This window comes from Stegodyphus dumicola, chromosome 9, assembly GCF_044657685.1.
Source record: "Stegodyphus dumicola isolate Sdum_Otavi_A_Nest chromosome 9, ASM4465768v1".
NCBI classification, from domain to species: domain Eukaryota; kingdom Metazoa; phylum Arthropoda; class Arachnida; order Araneae; family Eresidae; genus Stegodyphus; species Stegodyphus dumicola.
The window spans coordinates 72,622,690-72,645,326 of NC_140776.1; the positions used below are offsets into that span (position 1 = coordinate 72,622,690).

Genomic DNA, 22,637 nt, shown 5'->3' on the forward strand with positions numbered 1-22,637 from the left:
TTTACGTTAGCATGCACTAGAGGAAATTTTTGATCATAAATTTTCTTTATCAATATCAGCAAGCAGAAATGAAAAATATGGCATGGTATGATTAAACTGCAAGGGATTGCTGCAATTTTATCATCCTACTACATATCACTGTAAATGAGCTGAAGTTTTTAACTTAAGTCAGTATTTTTCAGCATCCTTTTGTTTCTGCTTATACAGATACTAATTTATATTGCTTCTATGAACACTGCAGTATTGACGTACCGCATTTATTTCATTTCTATGTACCTTGTAAGATTAATGAACTTGAACTCTTTCTGAGATCATCATTAACAGTATATTTTTGTCCTCTTGACTTTGCAAGGATATGTTTATATCTTTTAAAAGTAAATTTTCCAATTTCAAGAAATTGCAAAATTTTAACTGTGGACGCTGGATAAGAAAGCTGACAACTGCATACATGCAAAGAGTGGCTAAACATCAGAGTAGTAGGAGCCACATTTTACGATTCAGAAAACTTTGAGAGCCGCAATTAGACTTTCACAGAGTCAATTCCTTATTTACATCATTTTAAAAGTAATGAAACAGATTTTCATGAAATGAAACTTTTGAAGTAAATTAACTAGAATTTTGCATAATCAATATGGTTGTATATAAATACAAATAAGAACATTTATTTATCTCGTTGTATGTTTTGGAAAATTTGTTTCTCCAATATATACTGATCTAACTATCATACAAAGCAATTAGACATTTCAGACAGAAAACCATGTATTTTCTTCTGTGTTTTTTTTCCCCCTTCCTTCCCAGTTTATAATTGTTGAATGGTCTTAGCAGAGATATACTAAAATCAGAAGAAGAAATTGTAATGGTCTTTGCGAATACAATAGATAAAGCTTTTCGTTGGAGTGAAGAATAAAGCAATAATTTAAAAAACAGAGGTAGCATTTTTTTTTATTTACTTTTATCTTATATGCATTTCTCTGAAAATAGAAAAATGTGTTAAACAGGATAGCACTATTTGAGAAAACTTTGCTTGAATGCAGTAAATTATGCAAGGGGTATATGATTAATTTTGATTTCAGAAAAAAAAAATAAAATAAATAAATAAATAAATAAAATAAACAACAGTAATACATTTTGCTTCCTTTAAAAAGGAAGTATAAACATTTTGATCATAACTTTTGCCAGTAACAAGTTAACAAGCATTTTTGTGTGCATGTATTTCTAATCCTTTCGACCCGACTTGTGCATGATGAAAATTTAACTATGAAAAGTAACTTAATTTAATGTTGACTACTAAAAGATGTGTAATATGGGTTTAAAGTTTTTAACTTTCCTGGAAATCACCTGGGACAATATGTCCTGATCGTCTAGGACACCAGAATTTTACCATTAATTATATAGGTATAGTGGCACCATGCTAAATATGCAGTTCTGTCACAATTTTGATGGAGAACACCCCAGGGAATGCTCCGAAGATCTTTCACTCTCTTCACCTGCTATCAAAGTACTCCAGATGACTTTCGGCTTGCCAATGTTTTGACAGCTCCCATTTCATACAGACACTGTACCTGTAAAAACACTCATAAATTTCACAATTCTTTTTCAGAATTCTGACCCAGGCATATTTAGTGTTAGTGATGCAGTGAGCATCACTAACACTATACTATATCATCTGAGCAGCAAATGATGCTCACTGCAGACCTGAAGCATAATATTATAAGACATATATATACTCACACATAGTGATATTGTGCCCTATTACTTTATTGATAAAATGGCCTTGTTTTTCTTTATAGATAAGCTAGGAGACGGAAAAAAGAAATTCCTGACACCAGAAGTCATGTTTTAGGGTGAAAAATGCTAAGATGCTAATCCTACATAAAAATTGTGAGAAATTTTAGGAATAAAACAAAATTAAGAGAAACATGTCATCATGTGGGTGTATTGGCAAAAATCAGCAGTCTCCCACATCAACTAAGAAAACTGGCACCTCTGTGGAAGCAAATAAAAAATTTATACACATTACAGAATGTTTAATTACAGTACAAAGTCCCAGATGATACTCGTGAGGATTTACGCGATTCCAGATATTAGATCATCAGTTTAAATCTAGTCAGATGGCATGTAGAAATATTAAAATTAAAAATATGAAATCGTGATTTATATAATAATGAAGCATTTATGATTTAAAGGGTATCAAAATTTACAAAAGAAACACCCTTAATATTATTTTTTTTACTTTAATAAACATTTCTTTCCAGTTGTTTAAGTTGCTTCATTTTTTGTGCTAATACTTTCTCTTTAATTCTATAGACAGACATAATTTCTTATTGAGTTACAAAGTTCCATTGTTTCCGACTAACTTGTCAATCGTAATTTTTTCGTCACTCTGGATCTAGAATTCGTCGTATTTTCTGGATCTAGAATCATATTACAGATTTCGCCATCCAGTAATTGATTGATGATTCATCACAGTGAAACACTTCTTTTATATCCTCTTCATTTATTACCACTTCACATTTCTTTACAAAATCCACTAATTGGAAAATTTCACCTTTGGTTTGCGATATCCGAAAACCTTCAGATTCGCGGCTATCATCATAAAATTTAGCTATCATTCACTATACATATTTAGCTATGTATTATGAGACTGGCGACTAAAGACAAGCTGTTCCACTAAATTTTATTTTCTTTTATCGTGCACTGAGACAATTAAACCTGAATTGTATTAGTTTAGTTATTTATTATACTTATGCCTATTTCTTGCACATGCTTAATGCTTATCTGAGTCCTGAATAAATAAATTCCTACATATACTTAAGGCTTATTGAGGGCCGGCACCTGATGCAGTCTCTGTGGCTCCTAAATTCTGCCACCGGTACCGTCATATGAACTCTGCTGCTGGTTCTGGGTTTATGTGAATAACAAATATGTTATTCTTAATTCAAATAACACTAAATGTAATCTTCTGGCCTATGAGTATCATTAACAAAATCTTCTTTTAGCATATGGAAAGAAATTTTTGTAAAATTTTTCCTGTCAACATTTTTAACTTAAATTTGTAATCATCGCCAAGCGTAATATCAACATAAAAGGTTACCATGCTGTTTCTCAATTATTAATATAAAAAAATTGTGTGTGTGTGGGGATCAAATGCACATGCATACAGCACACACACACACACACAAAAAATAAAGTAAAGTTGGTAGTAGCCTTTGAGGTTCAGATTAGAGATCATTCTGGATATTTGACGTCTGGATCTCGGACTTTGTACAGTATTTTAATTGCTCAACATTTATTTCATTGTTTAATCATGGCAAACAAACCATAAGATATTCTTACCAATAACTTCTTTTTCACATCCAGTTTCTGTCTTAAGACTAATAGTTCTTTTGCTCTCTCTATCCTTTTAGATAATTCATTGTATTGCTGATTCATGTGCTTTGAAGCTTTCTGTTAAAAAAAAAAAGTACAGATGTTGTAAATTTACATACATTATTTTACAGAAATTTTATATCAATTCAGAGATGCACAAATATTATAGCTAAAATACAATTCAGATATATAGAGATTTTCATAATACAAAAAGGATAATGACATTTAAGAGAAATATATAAATACTGCAGTCTCTACAATGAGTGAAAAATAATCCACTCTCCTATTTTAAATATTTTAAATTTATATTTTAATGAAATTTAATATATTATTATTATTTTTTTTATATTTTAAATATTTTTAATGAAATAAGTATTTTAAATATTTTTAATGAAAGTATTAAAACTCTGGTGATCAATGAATGAATTAAACTTAATTTTGAATTCTGAAGTCTGATAAAATTTTATCATTAGATAACAAGCAAGCACAAAATATTTTTAATTACCTAACTGTTAACATTTTTCTTAAACAAGTACAGCCATTATATATATATACATAGAGAGAGAGGGAAGGGGACCTTTTTTGTATTAATTTTTTATCAATATACTCAAAAAATTACCTAGCTGAATAAAATGAAAAAAAAATTAAATAAAATTATATCTTCTGTTATCTCAAAAGTTTTGAGAAATGGTGAAATTTTGATGTTTTTTGTCAATTTTTACTAAATTCAATACTATTGAAATGCTATAGCTCCTAGTGTGAATTTTGGGGCATGCAAAGAAAGAAAAAAAAGTTTAAAAATTATAATGTCAAATTATTTATTAATTGTGCAAAAAGTTGAAAAAAATGATTTTTTGTAAAAATTGCAAAATTTCATACTTTTTGCTAAAAATTCCACATTGTGTAATTGTAAATGTTTTGTAACAATATACATGATTCAGACAATTCTTATGTCATTGATAGAAACAAAATAACAGGAGGAAAAACTCATAATAACAGAAATTATTTGCTGAATTTTAAGGAAACACTACATGGTCTGTACTTTGATGAAGAAAAGACTATGCGATCATAACTAAAAAAAATGTATTCAAAGCATTTTCAAAGAACTAAAGAGAGGACTATAATCCTCTCATACAAGAACCAGGATCAGAATGTGTTGGCCACGTTCGTCCCTTTAAAAGACTTGCTAAAGATATAGCTTCTACTATAATTTCCTATTTGACTACACGTGAGATTCCCCTTGAAGAACTTGATGTGATAGGAAGCAATATAACTGTAATTAATATTGATTTGAAAAATAGTGTTATCCACCAGATTGAATTGCATGTTGGAAGACCACTGCAGTGGACTACGTATCTTCTACACTTCAAAGAACTGCACTTCCATCACTAGGATGGTGTTATCACAAAGCCAAAATCCTTCAGGGGACCATGAAAAAAACTTGCTGGCTGTGAAAAACTTCCAATGGTTTGCTTTGAACGTGTTAAATTTTGCATTGAAAGTGTTGAGCAAAGATCGGTTATACTTACTTGATATTTCTGCTGCCATAAAGTCAGGTACAATTTTAGAAGATTTAGCAGTTAATGATCCTGGTCTGCTTTCACACTCAGAGGATCGCAAAATCAAATTCTCAGATTTTATGTGAGCTTAGAAAAATATATTGATGGAATTAGGCAGTTGATATCTATTATTTTGAATTGTTACATACTTCTCTGGTTCAAAATCAAAACCAGCAAAAATTTCACAGATGGTCCAAATATAGCTTCTGAAGCCATCAGAATATCATGATATCTAACTCAAAATTTATTGTAGGTCATCAACCCATAAATTCAGTGGAATACTTCCTTTGCTCATCCGAAAAATTTGAATCTTGCAATGATTGTGTATAAAAGAAGATATATCAGAGAACTAGGGCATCATTGATTAATCACTTTCTATGAGAAAAACTATTTGATACTTCACCACACCAAAACTCAACCTCAAAGCAACAGATTATTTTATTTTTATTTTACAAATGCCAAACATTAGTGCTTAAGCCATTAGTTCACAGACTCTCCAGTACTTTTTAAAAATGTCCTCACATCGAGAAAGTGCAATACAATTATTTAAATGTTCAAAAAATCATAGGCTGATTGGAGTCACACAAAACATAGTTTGGGGAATTCACCACTCTAGTTCTGTAGAGGTGGTCTCGTAAACAGTCATGTTCAGTCAGATGTTTAAATACAGCTACAGCTGTCTTTCTTGCAAAACTAGGACTAAAAGTTGTCTCTTTCCCAGAATCTTCCATCTCTTATCCATAGCACATTGAATCATATCCTGTTTAAGAATTTTCTTAAGAGTTAGGTTAACAAACAAACAAAGCAACAGACTATGTCAACATCATTTGGTAGGATAACTGAAGTTTCTCTCTGTCTCAATCATTAAGGATTATTAAGAATGATGACATTAAGAATCTATTAAAGATTGCTGCAAATTGATTTCCAAAGCTTCTCTTGTCAATGCGCAGGCTGTAGAATGGTGTGTCAAACTTGAGACCCAAGCATCTAAAAAGGCATCTGGTGCTGATGCAAGAAATGACTTGATTAGGATGACCCTCTTATTAAGGTTTGGTTTATTTAATTATGGCAAAGCACACTAGGGCTATCTGCCTAAGAAGAGGGATGCCTTCGTGGAGGACTTTTTAAGGGAAACTAGCTCATATACACGTTACACACGGGGAAAACCACGAAAATGCCCAATTCAGCCAGCCCGTTCACGGGATTCGAACCTCGGACCAAACTGCCAGCGTTCAGTGACTTTACCACTCAGCCGCTCCCTCTTATTAAGATCTATTATGCCAGCATTAATAATAATAATAATAACTTTAAGGTGCACTCTTTTGGGGAAAAAAAATAAAAATGATAAATATATTCACCATTTGTTTACTAAAAACCAAAAAGTAAGATTATCAGAAGTTACAAAATATTGTGAAGAGCTTTGTACAAACAATAAATGATTTCAAATTGCAGGTTTTAAACATTTTTTTTTTGTGTTCCTCATGCCCCGAAATTCACATTAAGAACAACTGCATTTTGATAATAGTAAGTTTAGTAATTATAAAAAACTGACAAAAAAGAGCAAAATTTCATATTTTTCAAAACTGTGTGTGATGAGCGAACGGATTGCATTTTTATGTGGAAAACGTTTTTGTTTCATTTTTCATAGCTATGCGATAGACAACTTTTTCGAGGTACACTGATAGAAAAATTAAAAAAAAAAAAATTTCAGCCCACTTTGAATAGTCATGCCTTATATCTATGATCTAGAGAAGCAGAAGGAAAAATTACAGAATATAATCTTTGAAATGCATACAAGTGACAATAGATGCTACAGCATAAAAAAATAAAATAGCCAAAACAAACATATTGTCTTCTTACAGTAACAATGTTGCTTTCAGACTGATGTTAACTAAATTCACAGAAAGGAAATGATCCTTGGGTAACTTTATGTGTATTCTCATGTTACAATAATCTCTTTAAGCTCATAATTCTAACCTGATGGCCAAAAATATGTTGGCAGAGAGTCATGGCTGCGAAAGGTCAGAATATTTGACTTAAGTCTGATTTTCACACAATACTTCTCTGTAACAGGATTTACTCCACTTTGCATATATTTGTTAGTGCTTGTACTGAGTGAGACATAACGTCAGAAAGACTATTGACAAATTTAATGTAAAGGCAGTTTATACTGTAGATTTCAGGTTATTAAACTAATTATAACATGATTTGGATTAAAAATATATATAATTCCTTGCTCTCAATTTTTTTAAAGTTCAGTTTTGTTACCTTACAACGAATAATTATTTTCAAAGTGGTTTTAAACGTGATGGAAGAAAAAAAAAAAATCTAGTGAGCATAAGCAATGTACCATTTATAAATTTAAAGCAAAATCAAATTATTTACCTATTAAACATAGATTAGTCATCATAAAATTATCTACAAACTACTGTAATGGATTAGAACAGTTAAAACCACCATAAAAATTAATCAGAAAATTTATGCTGAACATCACTTGGAAGGGAAATGAATTTTCACCGTCTGAATTTCATTTATAAGCAGCATTGCTGTTGCATTAGTTTGTTTCACGAAATTGTCATCAATTTATTTTTCCTAATTGAAAGTTACTCAAAAAAAATTCTTTAAGAACTGCACCTCAAAAAATATGATTGAATTCAGGTAAAAAGATGAGAATAAGATATCGAGAAATTCGAAGATTTATCAAGGGATGTGAATAGAAATCAGGAAGGTTGTGCAATTCTACAATTCACATGCTTATAAAGTTCAAACTCGAGTAATGGATCCAAAATCAAATAGTGATGCTAATAGAACTTAGTAAATCTTAGAATGTGTCACTTATAGTTATAGAGGCATTATTTTCATATCATAAGCTACCTGCACTGATTTAAATATTTTTACTACATGCAAGAACTCTCTTTTTAGGTAGACAGCTCCTTGCCTGTTTTACCCTTGTTCAGCTGCTCAGTTATATGAATTTTACCATCTTAAACTTTCAATACTAGTATTAAATTAATTATTTTCTTACAGTAAGTTTGAAATACCATTCTGACTGATTTAAATATTAATACTTTAGGAAAAGTTTATTGACTTTCTATTTAAGTAAAATTATTTAACATACGGAACATATAATGGCCTAAAATTTATAAAAATATTTTATTTATACTAAAATAAAACTAATTTATACTTAATAAAACTTTAATTTTTTTCATTTATGTGATAAATATTCTACAGAACACGCTCTGGCATTTTGTTTTCTTCCAACCCTGCTGGCAGTAGTTATCATATTAGGTGGTGTTGTATGCAGGATTCTTCTTTAACATATATAATGAATTTGTGGTAGCCAAGTGGCTTGTGTGATTTATAGCTCACAGTTGTTCAAGGCAATGATATTTTTAGTGGAAGCTTTGCTCATGGAGACATCTATGGGTCAAATCAGAAAAGGAATGCGAGAGAGCTCATAGGCTTAAGGACAGAACTCGAGTCTATGTCATCAGAGTGAAAGACTCTACCTCGTCCTTCGGTGATGAATTCAAGAAATTCAACTCTTTCATATTTGAAAGCATTGGCTAGCTCCATAGGCCACCATAACATAACTAAAGTTTTGCCAAGTATCTGCTGAATGAGGCCTTGCTTCAGGTATAAAAAGAAAGATATAATAACATTAAAATATTAACATGAAAACAATAAAAAGCATCTAGGAAGAACGATTCTGAGATTATCCTCTAATGTTGAAATTTATTGGCACATGATTCACAGAAAATTTTACATAATTCTCTTATATATAGCTAAACTCAGCTAAACTTATAACATGAAACTTAAAGAGTAGTATCTGAATAGTTTTGGGGAAATTTTTTTGTTACACAAAACATGCTCTATACTAATTCAGAAGTCAAACAACAAAAATCAGCGTTAGTTTACAAAACTTTCACAGGACTAGTTTCGATGGTTTTACCGAACCATCATCTTCAGCTGCAAAACCGCAAATGAACAAGATAGGAAATAATGTTTAGATAAGATAAGAAAGCCTGGACAAGAATAAGCAAGTGGCGCCATCTGTTGGCGAAACCAGAACTAAAACATAATTTCTCTAAAAGCCGAAGGCAAATTTGGATTGGAATTAGGATCGTTAACTAGAACAGAAAGATTTTTATGAATGTGAAATGCCTCTAGAAAATCCAGTTCTCCAATGGAAGATGTTTTTTGAATAATTTTGGCAGCAGAAAAATTGAAAGTGTGATTTTCGGACCAACAATGTTGAGCAACAGAAGACTTCTGTGTTTCCTTTTTTCTAACATATGCCTCATGTTCTTTGACGCGAAATTTTAAGGCTCTCTTAGTTTGGCCAATGTAAATTAAACCGCACTGGCAAGGAATCCTATAAATACCCCAGGAATTCATATCCGGAATGGGGTCCTTGAGTATAGAAGTTGGAATTTTATTGATGGGAGAGTAAACAACCCGAAAGTTAAATTTCTGCAAAATATGTGCAACTTTATAGCTAATTGATGGAAAGAAGGGAATGACAACAGAATTTTTATAATCTCCTAAAATAAGAGTGTGGCTTTTAGTGTGTTGAGATGAGAATTTTTTAACTGCTTGATTAATAATGTTGGGTGAAAAGCCCCTGTCAATAGCTATTGCTTTTAAATAATTTAGTTCTCCATCAAGGGCTAGTTTGGAGGAGCAAACTTGAAGAGCACGGAAAACATAGGAATAAAATGAAGCTAACTTTTGTTTAGTCGGATGACATGATTTAAAGTATGATGGAAGGCAAACCGATGAAGGTTTACGGTAAACTGTAGTACTGAAGTTGGATGTGTTACGTGTGACCAGAATGTCGAGAAACGGAAGAGAATTGCAAGTCTCAAGTTCAAAAGTGAACTGAATAGCAGGATCAATAGAATTCATTGTTGAAAGAACTCTATTTAAATCATCTTTATTACCTTCAAACAGGGTAAAAGTATCGTCTACGTAGCGGAACCATGCCGGGAAGTTTAAAGTTTCAAACAATTTTGATTCATAATAATGCATGTAGATATCAGCCAGGATGGGACTGAGGGGGCTTCCCATGGCTAATCCCTCAGTTTGCTTGTAATATTTATTTTGGAAAACAAAATGTGTTTGTTTCAAACAGAGTTGGGTGAGAGAAATTAGCTCATCAATTTCGATGCAAGAGAAATGAAATTCGCGAAGTCTGGTTTCTAGACATCTTAATGCACCCTCCACTGGGACATTGGTGAATAATGATTTTACATCAAAAGAAACCATGAGTAAATTACGAGGAGAAATGTTTTTAACCTTTTTTACAAACTCTATTGAATTTTTTATGGTGTAAATGTTATTGTCTAATAGAGTGGAAAATCTAGAAACTAAATATTTAGCTAATGGATACGAGGCAGTACCTAAATTTGATACAATAGGGCGGAAAGGAATACCACTTTTATGAATTTTGGGAAGAGCATATAATCTGGCACAATTCGCAACAGATGGGATAAGCGAATGTTTTGTAAGAACTAAATTATTTAAAAGCAATAGCTATTGACAGGGGCTTTTCACCCAACATTATTAATCAAGCAGTTAAAAAATTCTCATCTCAACACACTAAAAGCCACACTCTTATTTTAGGAGATTATAAAAATTCTGTTGTCATTCCCTTCTTTCCATCAATTAGCTATAAAGTTGCACATATTTTGCAGAAATTTAACTTTCGGGTTGTTTACTCTCCCATCAATAAAATTCCAACTTCTATACTCAAGGACCCCATTCCGGATATGAATTCCTGGGGTATTTATAGGATTCCTTGCCAGTGCGGTTTAATTTACATTGGCCAAACTAAGAGAGCCTTAAAATTTCGCGTCAAAGAACATGAGGCATATGTTAGAAAAAAGGAAACACAGAAGTCTTCTGTTGCTCAACATTGTTGGTCCGAAAATCACACTTTCAATTTTTCTGCTGCCAAAATTATTCAAAAAACATCTTCCATTGGAGAACTGGATTTTCTAGAGGCGTTTCACATTCATAAAAATCTTTCTGTTCTAGTTAACGATCCTAATTCCAATCCAAATTTGCCTTCGGCTTTTAGAGAAATTATGTTTTAGTTCTGGTTTCGCCAACAGATGGCGCCACTTGCTTATTCTTGTCCAGGCTTTCTTATCTTATCTAAACATTATTTCCTATCTTGTTCATTTGCGGTTTTGCAGCTGAAGATGATGGTTCGGTAAAACCATCGAAACTAGTCCTGTGAAAGTTTTGTAAATTAACGCTGATTTTTGTTGTTTGACTTCTGAATTAGTATTTATTCGGCGTGTTATTGTGTCTTAACATGCTCTATATTTACCAACAAAAATGTTAGCAAACAGCACATATTTCCTGAACTTTAACTGAAAGATTCAGCTCTACCGCTGCAAAAAATGTAGAATTTGCTAATGTATTTCATTTTTATTGGATGAAAATTTTAAAGCACTACAGTAGCTTGCTACCATCAAATTATAATAACAATAGCCCAAGCAAGCAGGTATTTTAATATCATTCAAAATTTGAATACATTTGACATTTTCTAATTTTGAAATGATAAACTTCAGATAATAGTTTCTATGCAAAATTTCTTGAATATTTAAAATTAGGCAAAATACTGGCTCATGTGATTAAAAAATTATGCTTCCCTCCCTTCCTGAATCAAAGAGATTTCTGTCTGATCACCTTCAAAATTTATAGTTTTATTCAAAATTTTCATCAAGTTGAGTTTTTTTTCTTTTGTTGTTTTTGTTGTTGTTGTTACATGATTTTAAATTTTATATTGCTGTGTTTCTCTTCCATTTGATTCCATGAATACTATTTACTAATACTGTATACTAGCATGTGAGGCAAAAGACTATTTTCTAAAGCATGCAAAAGTGTTGCCCAACTAATAATATTTAGATAATACAAATAAGCTGGCTTACAGAAACAAATTATATTATAAAATATTCTAAAAAGATTGTACAAACCAAACTTAAATGGTTAACCATAGACCCAAGAATCTATTAATGAATCAAATAAACCTGGCTTTCAAACTACAACTATTCATGACTTAAAGAAAAGAAAAAAAAAAAAAAAAAAATGTAGGAAACTTTAAATTTATCCACTCACAAAAAGACCTAATTTGCATTTTTTTCTTTAGTAATGATTTTTTAGAAAAAGACCTGATATGTAATATGATAATCTTATGTAGGAGGGAAGGGGGGAACTGTCAGAATTAGGTAACTTACTTTAATCTGATGCCAAAACGTCAATTTTAGGAGTAGTATTAAAAAACGAATTTCACTTGAATTTTAAAGTTTCTTTGAAAATGGAAACTTGATACACATACCAATAATGCTTACCTAATATAAAAGATACTTTTTAGAGACTCACATCTGAAAACATATGTAGGTGTTTTCAACAACACATTTCTCCAAATTTAGTTAAATATATCTCAAATAATTTTGATGGATTAAAGGGTGACTCCCGAAGCTTTACTACTTTGGCTACAACTCTCTTATTGACAAGACTTTCCTATAAAGTGCAATTACATTTACTAATTTCACACAAAGTGCAATTACATTACATCTTATTTATATTTAGTAAAATGTGATACATGATGACCAAAATATCATAGTTCTTGTTTGATCGATTTTTTTTTTTTTTTTTTTTTTTTTTTCAAGTTGGAGTCATGATTATGCAATGAAACAATCAAGAAATATTTAGTAATGTTATCTTTTCAAGTGCTGCATATTTAACTGTTATTATTAATTAGTAAATGGTCAAGGATATAGCTTAATAGTAAAGTACAATAATTATTTGCATTATTGCATATAGAAAATACAATAAAATATACTATTAATTATTTATTTGTTTTCATAACAAATTTTACACTACTATTAATTTGTTTTCATAACAAAGAACATAAGATTTCTAATTAAATGTTTCCATGGATTTGAAAATAGTATTAGGAAAATTATTAATTTTTTTTATAAATCAATATGTTACTATTAGCATGGTAATTTTTTTAATAATTTCTTTCTATTACAGTAGTAATTAATAGAACTCAATGTATGGTTATTTATAGTAATTTTTTCTATTATATTAGCAATCAAGAGAAGTAACAGAGTTGTACAGTTACTAATGATAATTATTAAATACAACTAGTTTATCAATTTCATGTTTTGACAATTTAAAATACTGCTTTGAAATATATGTAATCACAGTGAACATCAGCATCAGCCTACAACTTTTTTTGATTAAGTACTAAATTTTGTAACTTTGTAAAAAGTCTTTTTTAATTTTCTCTGCTCTATTCTTAAATAAGGAAGAAATTTCAAGTTAATACCAATTCACATATTAAAACTTTTATTTCATTTTAAATTGATTATAGATTTAAATAAACATAGTCATTTATAATTTTTCAAATAGTGATCCATATATTTTTTAAATAATGACCAATATGGAAGTTTTCCTTTCACAGAAATATACTGTGAGTTCTCTCCCAACACCTCCTTTTTTTTTTGGGAGGTAAGTCATTACATTTCCCCCACATCCTGATGGGAAAATGTAGTTTTTGATTAAAGCCACCATTAGCAGCAAGAGCTGATCACCAACCTTGTTTTGCTACTTGCCAATATATTTTAAATTTGAATAATTCTGAAATGTAATGTATACAAAATCTATTAATTAAAACAATAAATTCTAAATATCGAAAGAAAAGTTTTGTCACAATTTGAAGGATATAAAAATATTATTTTATTACACTGCTGGCTATTAAAATTGTTATCAAGAAAGTGCATAAAAAATCTGAAATTTACATGATAAGTAGAACATGTTGAGATATGCAAATGATTAAGCACTTCATGACATGCACACATTATAAACAAGATTATTGACAGCTCGAAGTAGAATAAAAAGGCAGGTTGAAAAAATGAGTTTTCATTAAATTACACCGACTCATTGCTTTTTTTTTTTTTTTTTTTAAACCATAGACCATATTATACTTAGCATAAGAGGAGAGAACTCATATCAGCATGGCTGAGAAATTGATTGTGGGAAAATACTAGCTTATTGGGACTGCAAGTCATTGAACTGTCTAAATACTGCTCATGTTGGCTGAGATCCAATGAATGCTACAACAATTTGTAATCAACTGTTCATTAAGGTTACACAAAGCAACCTGCAGGATCTCTACAGTGGTCAACTGAAAATGCTTGAGATGAAAGATATATTTTGTCCACATTGCTGTTAGTTATACCATGTATACTTGGTCAAGAAAATGGGTATAATGGAACAATGTCTGTGATGCCGTAGTTCGTCAACAAGGCAATCATTGCTTTAGCTTGATGTTAAAGTACAGGATTCAGCATCTATAAAGGTATGTTCAATACCACACATGGACACACCTCAGCAACATGACAAAGGCGTTACCTCTTCTGATGAATATCACTTTTGCTTACAGCACCACGATGACCATATTAGTGTATGAAGATCCTGAGGAGGAATGAATGTTAAAAGCTTGCATTCCTTATCATTATGCTGACCCAGAACTGAAGATATGGGGTGCCTAGGTATACACCCTATCCATATCTAATTCTACATGATCATGCCATATATTCAAGCCTTCATTATTCATCAGTTTTCAACAGGAAAATGTGAGAATTCATTTTGCTAGCACTGTTCTGTGATTCATCAAAACAAAGGGTATTCAACATCTGCCTTGGCTGGCACATTCTCCGAAATCTTTTATCAATTGAAAGAACCTGATTAATGGTTGCAGAGAGACTAGCATAGCAATACCCAGCAACCAGAATGAGAAAAGAGTGGCACAGAACTGAAGTTGCATGAACTGCAATACTTTAATAACTTTCCAAAATCTGTTCAACTTCATCCCCAGTTGTTATTGTTGCCACAGCTGTATGCTTGGGATACTGATTTCTGCATATCATAGCATAACAACACCCAGCAACTAGTATGAGAAAAGAGTGGCACAGAACTGAAGTTGCATGAACTGCAATACTTTAACCTTTTGAAGACGGGATGGCCATTACAGTGGCCGTAGAGTCTTCTCTTTGAAAAGACGGGGTTGTCCACTTTAGTGGCCATATCCTTTTCCCCCATTTTCCAGGCTGAAAAGTGGGGTGAAATGTCAAATTTGACATCCCTAGGGTTTTAACAACTTATCCCTTTCAAAGATCTTCCTTTTGCGACATAGATGCACCCCTCTGAGAATCCATTAAACTACACACAAGAATCTTTGTTGCAAATAGGAGGTGATTTCTTAAAGGGGGAAAGCATTCGGTTCAAGATTCCTCGTCCTTTGGTAGCTTTTACTGCTACCAAAGCCCGGCCTCAAAAGGTTAATAACTTTCCAAAATCTGTTCAACTCCATCCCCAGTTGTTATTGTTGCCACAGCTGTATGCTTGGGATACTGATTTCTGCATATCCTGTAGCTCAAAATTACGAAAATCTTTAATCATTTTAGCCTTCTATTATAATAATAACTTCTATTATAATAATGCTAACTGCGTTCCTTCATGTTATAGCAATTTTAATGGTCAGCAATGTATAATCAAATACTGTTTTGAGACATCTTCAAATTTAAAAAACAAAATGTTTGCCTTTTCTGTATCATACACTGCTTTACTTTTCAGTTTCTGTTTTAATATTAGTATCACTTTATCCACAGTCACTTATTCCCCCCCCAAAAAAACCATTAGTTATCTTGTTACAACAACAACACCAAAAATACTTTGAAATCTATATACAATTTAAGAATTTTCATATTACATGAAGTAATATAACACAGCAAATATGAACATGTTTCAGCGGATGAAATGTTTTACACAAAAGAAAGATTATTATATAAAAATAATAAATAATAAAAAAGCATATTTTTGTTACCCTAAGACTTTCATCATCTAAATTTTCATACAGTTTCATCTTTCTAAGAGCATCTACTGTTAATCTGTTGTATGCTCTATCTAACAGTGCCGGAAGGGTATTTAGACGTTTTGCCACATCAAATGTTTTGGCTGCAAATACATTTATGTATCTAATATATGCTAAATGCATGAAATAACAAACAATGTCTTAAATAATTTATAAACTAAAAATATAAGAAGCTTTTAAGAATAAAAGTCGCTTTAACTGCATAATTACATAACTGTAGACTATATAAAAGTAAAATTGAATACAATTTGAGAAAAACTTTAGATTTTTAAAAATAGATACAGAATTAGCATTAAATTATTCTAAACATACATGACTTTCACATAGATTATCTAACAGCTTTTTTAAACTCACTACTTAAAAAAAAAAAAAAAAAAAATTGTAAAAAATAAAAAAGTAATAAAAGGAAATTTATCTTGAATTTGAATGTATATTAAAATTTGTTTATAACAAGAATTAGAGGAATTACAATTTCTCATTTGCAAATAAATAATTTCATAATTTAAATTTAATTACTATGTTTAAATAACATAGTTGTTAACCTTGAAATCTTAAAAACTGAGATATTTTTGCGAGAGAAATCAAAAGAACCCTGGAGGATTTCATGCTGTGCCACTATTTCAAAGGAATTCCAAACTGACATAATTTCATAACTTTAATCAGAGAACTTTTAAATGAGATGAAAATAATACACCCAAAGGGACATTTTTTTTCTTTTTATTTACACACACATACACCTTTTGAGAGCATTTGGGCTAACACTCCTTTGGGGTAAAAATATTTAAAAACAGCATATCTTTAGAATTTTTGATAGGCAGTCTCACACACTGGAGATAGAGCTGTTTTATTCTGTACAGTGTTGCCACTGCTTGTTTTGAAATCTTTGAGTTTAATAATTAATGCATATAATATCTACATGAATAAACTTAGTAATGTAGAATATATTGAAGTTATTAATGATTAATAAATTAAGTACAAATATTAACTGATTAAGCATTGCTTGTATCTTTATATAAAAATAAACAAATGTGTACAGTAGATTAAGATAACTCCAATCAACTGAAATTTAATAACACAAGTATCAGCAAAATGTAAAGAAAAATAAATAAATAAATAAAATTTAACATGAAAAATTATTCTGAAAGTCATTAGAGGAATAGGAATGGAATTAACCTGATTTAAGTTTCATTAACTCAATAAATTTAATTTATTTCTTAGAAACATTATCCTTTGTAAAGGCTAAAACTTAAAAACTAGGAGATTTGGTAATCAGCCAGAAGATGTGATGATAAACTGAGAGTTTCCCAGTGAAACCTAGAAAGCTGGCAGCTATTCTGCCAAAATAAATAAACTAAAGCACCATAAAATTTTATTTCATTTACAGCCATGTATCAAATATATGCTTCATTTATACAGCAATAAATCAGACCAATGATTGTGCAGATGTTTTAATTTTAGTTGGAAAATAATATTTTTATTCTGTCAAGCGAATTGTTAAACTTATTACAGAAAAAGAAAATTATAACATCTTCCAGAGGAAAAAAAATGAATAAAATAAATTTAAGAACTATTTGCACACTGCGGGGGAAAAAAAAAAAAAAAAAAAAGAAAGAAAGAAAGAAAGAAAGGGGACAGTTCTATATATCCCGTTCCACTGGGCCGATTGGCAAAATTCAACTTGCGTTTTTCATGCATCGAACATGCGACTTAGAATATGTATTAGATTTACATATAACATTGTTTTAATTTAGGTATTTTGACACAAAATCGGACTTTTTCAGAAATAACATACCAATTTTTTTTTCCATATTTCAATTGTACAACTAAAATTACGTCAAACTACCAAGTTTTGTAAAAATCGCACAAGTAGTTTTTAAAAAATTAGCTCTCAAAATTTTAGTCCCTCAATGTTAAATAAGTTTGGTATATATTTATTAATCTCTCTTTTTTAATTAAACTTGTTTGATTCTTCTTTTCACATTTCAAAATTCAGGTTCATTTCAAATAAAATTCATCCATTTTTTTACAATTATTTTTTAAATTTGTGTTTTTAAATAATTTTTTGAAATTTTTCAAACAAAAATTTTGAATTATAATCTACAAAATTTTTACCATCATGTTAAAGTAGATGTATTTCTAAGCATACCTGCAAAAAACTACAGTTTTTTATTCAAAATTTCCGAAGATATACGTGAATCTATATATTGGCACATTTTTAAATTTAGCATATTTGTTGAAAGCGATAAAACATCAAATGTTGTTTAGACACATTGCTAAAATTATTAGAAAAAATCTGATGTGTACACCACATGACTTCCTTGTACGGAATATTAAATTATACGCACTTTTTCTTGCATTTTATTTAAACTTATTAGATTGAATTAAACCTACTTCGCCGACAGTGCATAAACCACAATAGAATAAATGCATTCTTTAAAATTCACTTTGTTTACCATAGCGACACTCTGGCGCTAGGTTTACTTAACAGTATTATATTTCATTCATATTATAACTCAGAATGCACAAAATGTATATCATTTAAAGAATTATCTAATCGTTGCCACATGTTCTATTCAAATACTATAATAAAGCTAGAACTATGTATAAAAGAAATTAAGCAAACAAAACAAAAAAGAAACAGTTTTTCACAGACAATTGAGTATTTCTCATTTAATTAATTCAGTTCTCACTTCACGAGAAGGCAAAAATACATAAAAACTCAGAATATCTATATTAAAAATTACGAAGTAAATCTCAAACGCTTATTTCCTCGAAAAAATTCCAGAAAGAATTAAGCATGATTTAATTGGCAATAATAAATGAATGCATTATCTTTGTTGTTGCAAAGCTAAGTTTCTCTAGATTGGCAACAAATTCACTAGTCTCCTGTTTCAAATGTAAACATCAATGGCCGCCATTAAAATCAGGCTTAGGCGACAATTAAAAAACTTTTAAATTTCTTATAATTCTAAAAATATTGCACACAGATTTACTAAAGGCATAAAATCCTTAACCGGAAGATAAAAACAACATAATTCAATCATTTTTAAAGCAAAAAATGTACAATTTACAAACATATGAGAGTAAAGAAACTGAGATCACTGAGCCAGGTAATAGAGTGGATATATATATTTATATACGTTTGGTGCGGCTGACTGCAACCAAAGTACGAGGTACACATCTACATGTTATAGCAGTCCTATATACAAAATTTCAACGTTCTGAGGCTACTCGTTTTTGAGTTTTACGGGATACGTATGTATGCACTTGTCTTCAGAATTAATTTTAAAGCAGTTTTATAATTTTTTTGAAGGAAAAGAGGGTTGATCTTTGGATTATAGTAACTTGGCGATTTTTTGGCGAAAATTTGGTGACCAACTCTGCTACAGCAACCCCCTATTTTTTTTTCGCCGCCATTTTGTCTTCTCGAAGTAAAGACATGTTTCTTTTCTTTTTATTTACTCAACACTTTTTCCAACAATCTGCTAGCCGAATTACACTTATGCTAGAAATTTTATGGAACAAAACTGCTTAATCATGACAAATATTAACTGCAAAATTGGGAAAAAGTGCAGAATTGCAAACTCCTTTTCACGTTTTTCAAAATCGCGCATACACAGTAACCATGTACACGTCCACTTATTTTTACTTAAAAAAACATCCCAGGATTGCACAAAAATGGCATTGCACACACTCTTGACTTTATCCACCTACACTGCTATTTTCTCATAAATTACAAAAATTTGCACGAAAATGCAGGAAAATTTTGTGAATCTTTAAACTTGGTAAAAAGCACATATATGAAATTACCTGATCGCGAAAAAGTGTATACCCTATCCAAGGATGAACATTTCCACGTATAATATAAATAAAATATCCAAAAACTTTTACCTCTAAATTATCTGTTATAAACGTCACCAACGAATTCATAACAAAACATTAAAAATGGTTACAAATACTTAGTGTCAAATATTTAAATTATTTCCATGCACGTTTACTTCAACTGAAACGTATACCAAATTCCTACAAACATAAAATTCACAAAATAACTATCATTTAATTAAAATATCACTAAACCATGTACACGTCGACTTATTTTTACTTAAAAAAACATCCCAGAATTGCACAAAAATGGCATTGCGCACACTCTTCACTATATCCATGTACACTGCTTTTTTCTCATAAATCAGAAAAATTTCACGAAAATGCATGAAAATTGTGTGAATCTTTAAATCCAGTAAAAAGAACATATATGAAATTACCTGATCGTGAAAAAGTATATACCCTTTCCAAGGATGGACATTTGCACGTATAAAATAAATAAAATATCCAAAATCTTTTACCTCAAATTATCTATTATAAACGCCACCAACGAATTTATAACAAAACATTAAAAATGATTACAAATACTTAAACTCTTTCCATGCACATTTACTTCTACTCAAACGTATTCCAAAATACTACAAACATATAACTCTCAAAATCACGATCATTAAATTAAAATATAATTAAATTAAAAAACATTACGTAAAATATAAATAAGCACATACATTAAATTAATAAAAATTAGCTTACAATCCTAATTACTTGCCTCGTGTTGTACATATGTGGTGCACGGGGAGTCTGTATGTTCTCAAAGGAAAAAAAAAAAAAAAAAATCCTAATTACTTTAAATCTTTAATAACAATTTCCCAATAATAACATATTAATTTATTTACTCCTTACATTTAGAACAATGCATAAATATAATATCCTCAAATAATTAAAAATACTAACTTAGATTAGACTAATCTTCTACAGAATCTTGAGTGCATGGCGGATCACAAAATGCCCATTTTCACCAGGTTTCTTGCATCGCCATTCAAACTATCTGTAATATCCTTCCTTTCACACAATCTCATTTCATTCCCACATATTGGACATTCATACTTATCCACAATTAAGCAATTCTTTTCAATTACACATAAATGTAATAAAAATCTCAGATTTACTTTATATACGGCCATGAGATCCGAATATTAAATAACACTGTTTCACAGAACATAGAATGAAACTACTGCTATAAAGTACAGCAGATATTTTTACAAATATACCCCCTTTTCCGATTAAAGAACAGTGATTTGTCCATTAATGTCACATGACATATCTCATGATCTCTCGTTTCCCTCACACAAAATAATGCGTAATCGGAACTGAGTACTTCTCACATTATTTCCAAAGTCCTAGGTAGTAACCTTTATCGCCTCCAAAATATCGCCAAACTACCTGTTACCATATTCCAAAGATCAGCCGAAAAGAGTATTTTATTCTGTCCTTACGTACAGATATCACGCAAAAACATCGTTAAATTGCATTCGATAGCGGTCAAAATGGATATTTTCGTTGAAATATCCTGCCTGAAACTTTTCGCGATTACAAAACTTCCTTTTTACTTCGTACAAGGAAGTAAAAAGAAATGATGTGACTTTTTTTCCGCTCATGCACAATGCACAAAGGTCAGAACGAGGTGACTTTTTTCTGCTCCGGCATAATGGAAGGGAAAGGAAAATTGTTTGCCATATAATACGAAATTTGCCAAGTGAATTACTCTTGGCGCAAACTGAAAAAAATTGCGCCAAGATAAAGTTTTGATTTTCTCCATAAATTTCACACCAAATTTTACAAAATTGAATATCTATGCATAATTTGAGTCCTAGAATCGAAATATGGAAAAAAAAAAAAAATTGGTATGTTATTTCAGAAAAAGTCTGATTTTGTTCAAAATAGCTATGTTAGAACAATGCTATATATAAATCTAATATATATCCTAAGTCGCACTTTCAAGACAGGAAAACCACAATTTGAATTTTGTCAATCGGCCCAGTAGAATGAGAGATCTTGAACTGTCCCCCTTTTTCTTTTTTTTTTTTTGCGCAGTGTACACAAGAAATAAAGCTTAATGAAAATGAATACATTTTAACATGCAAAACATTTTGCCTATTAGTTACATGAATAAAAATCAAGCTTATCACTCAGATTTTCTCTTTTCTTACAAAAAATTCTCATTAGTATTTTAGCCAGACTACTGTAGTATACTCATCAAATTTTACCCACTTTAATTACTATTTCTCATTTTGTGATAAAATTCAAATAAATACTGCAGAAATGAATCCCTCAACTAAACAAGCCTGTTCTTTTAATAATTTTATATGGACTGGACTATTTATTCTGTTATATTTTATTACACAATGCATGATGGTTATATTACATTATTTTACTCTGCAATTTACAATAAAACACTATATATTGTCTGTTGTCTGAGATGCTTGGATGCATTTACTAGACTTTAGAGTAATGTATTACATGTTACAACAGCTCAAACTTTTTAAGAAAGTCTTTATCAGATATACAAAATATTTCAAAAATTAAACTTGATAATTAATTGCAACAGATGGGCTGCATAGTTAAGGCTCATCTTAGGAAGAATGCAATTTAAGGGTTTCCTAATGAAAATAGGTTCATATTTATTTATATATGAAAAACTTGTGAAAATATTCATGCTGCTGGACAGTTTACCCATTCAGCATCAAATTTAGAAAAATTAAATCCAGTGCTCTAGCCTCTCAACTTTCGACGGGCATGATAACAGCTTGTCTACATCATTCTACCTCTCCCTTGTTATTTCATCTTCACCTTACACATTGTACTCTTTTATTGCATCAACAATAAGTAAAATTTTCTAGTCTTTAACATGCTTGGTTTCTTCCATCATCCAT

General features: G+C 30.5%; 1 protein-coding gene across 1 annotated transcript in view; it reads right to left on the reverse strand.

Moving 5' to 3' along the window:
- The window catches only part of LOC118200165 (putative U3 small nucleolar RNA-associated protein 11), a 60,240-nt gene that overhangs the window by 1,285 nt on the left and 36,318 nt on the right, over positions 1–22,637 (reverse strand). The window contains exons 6-7 of the mRNA XM_085823605.1: positions 15,835–15,965; positions 3,337–3,447 (exon numbers count right to left, since the gene is read on the reverse strand). Of these exons, the coding sequence (XP_085679731.1) occupies positions 3,337–3,447; positions 15,835–15,965 (242 nt within the window). The remainder of the gene's footprint in view (positions 1–3,336; positions 3,448–15,834; positions 15,966–22,637) is intronic.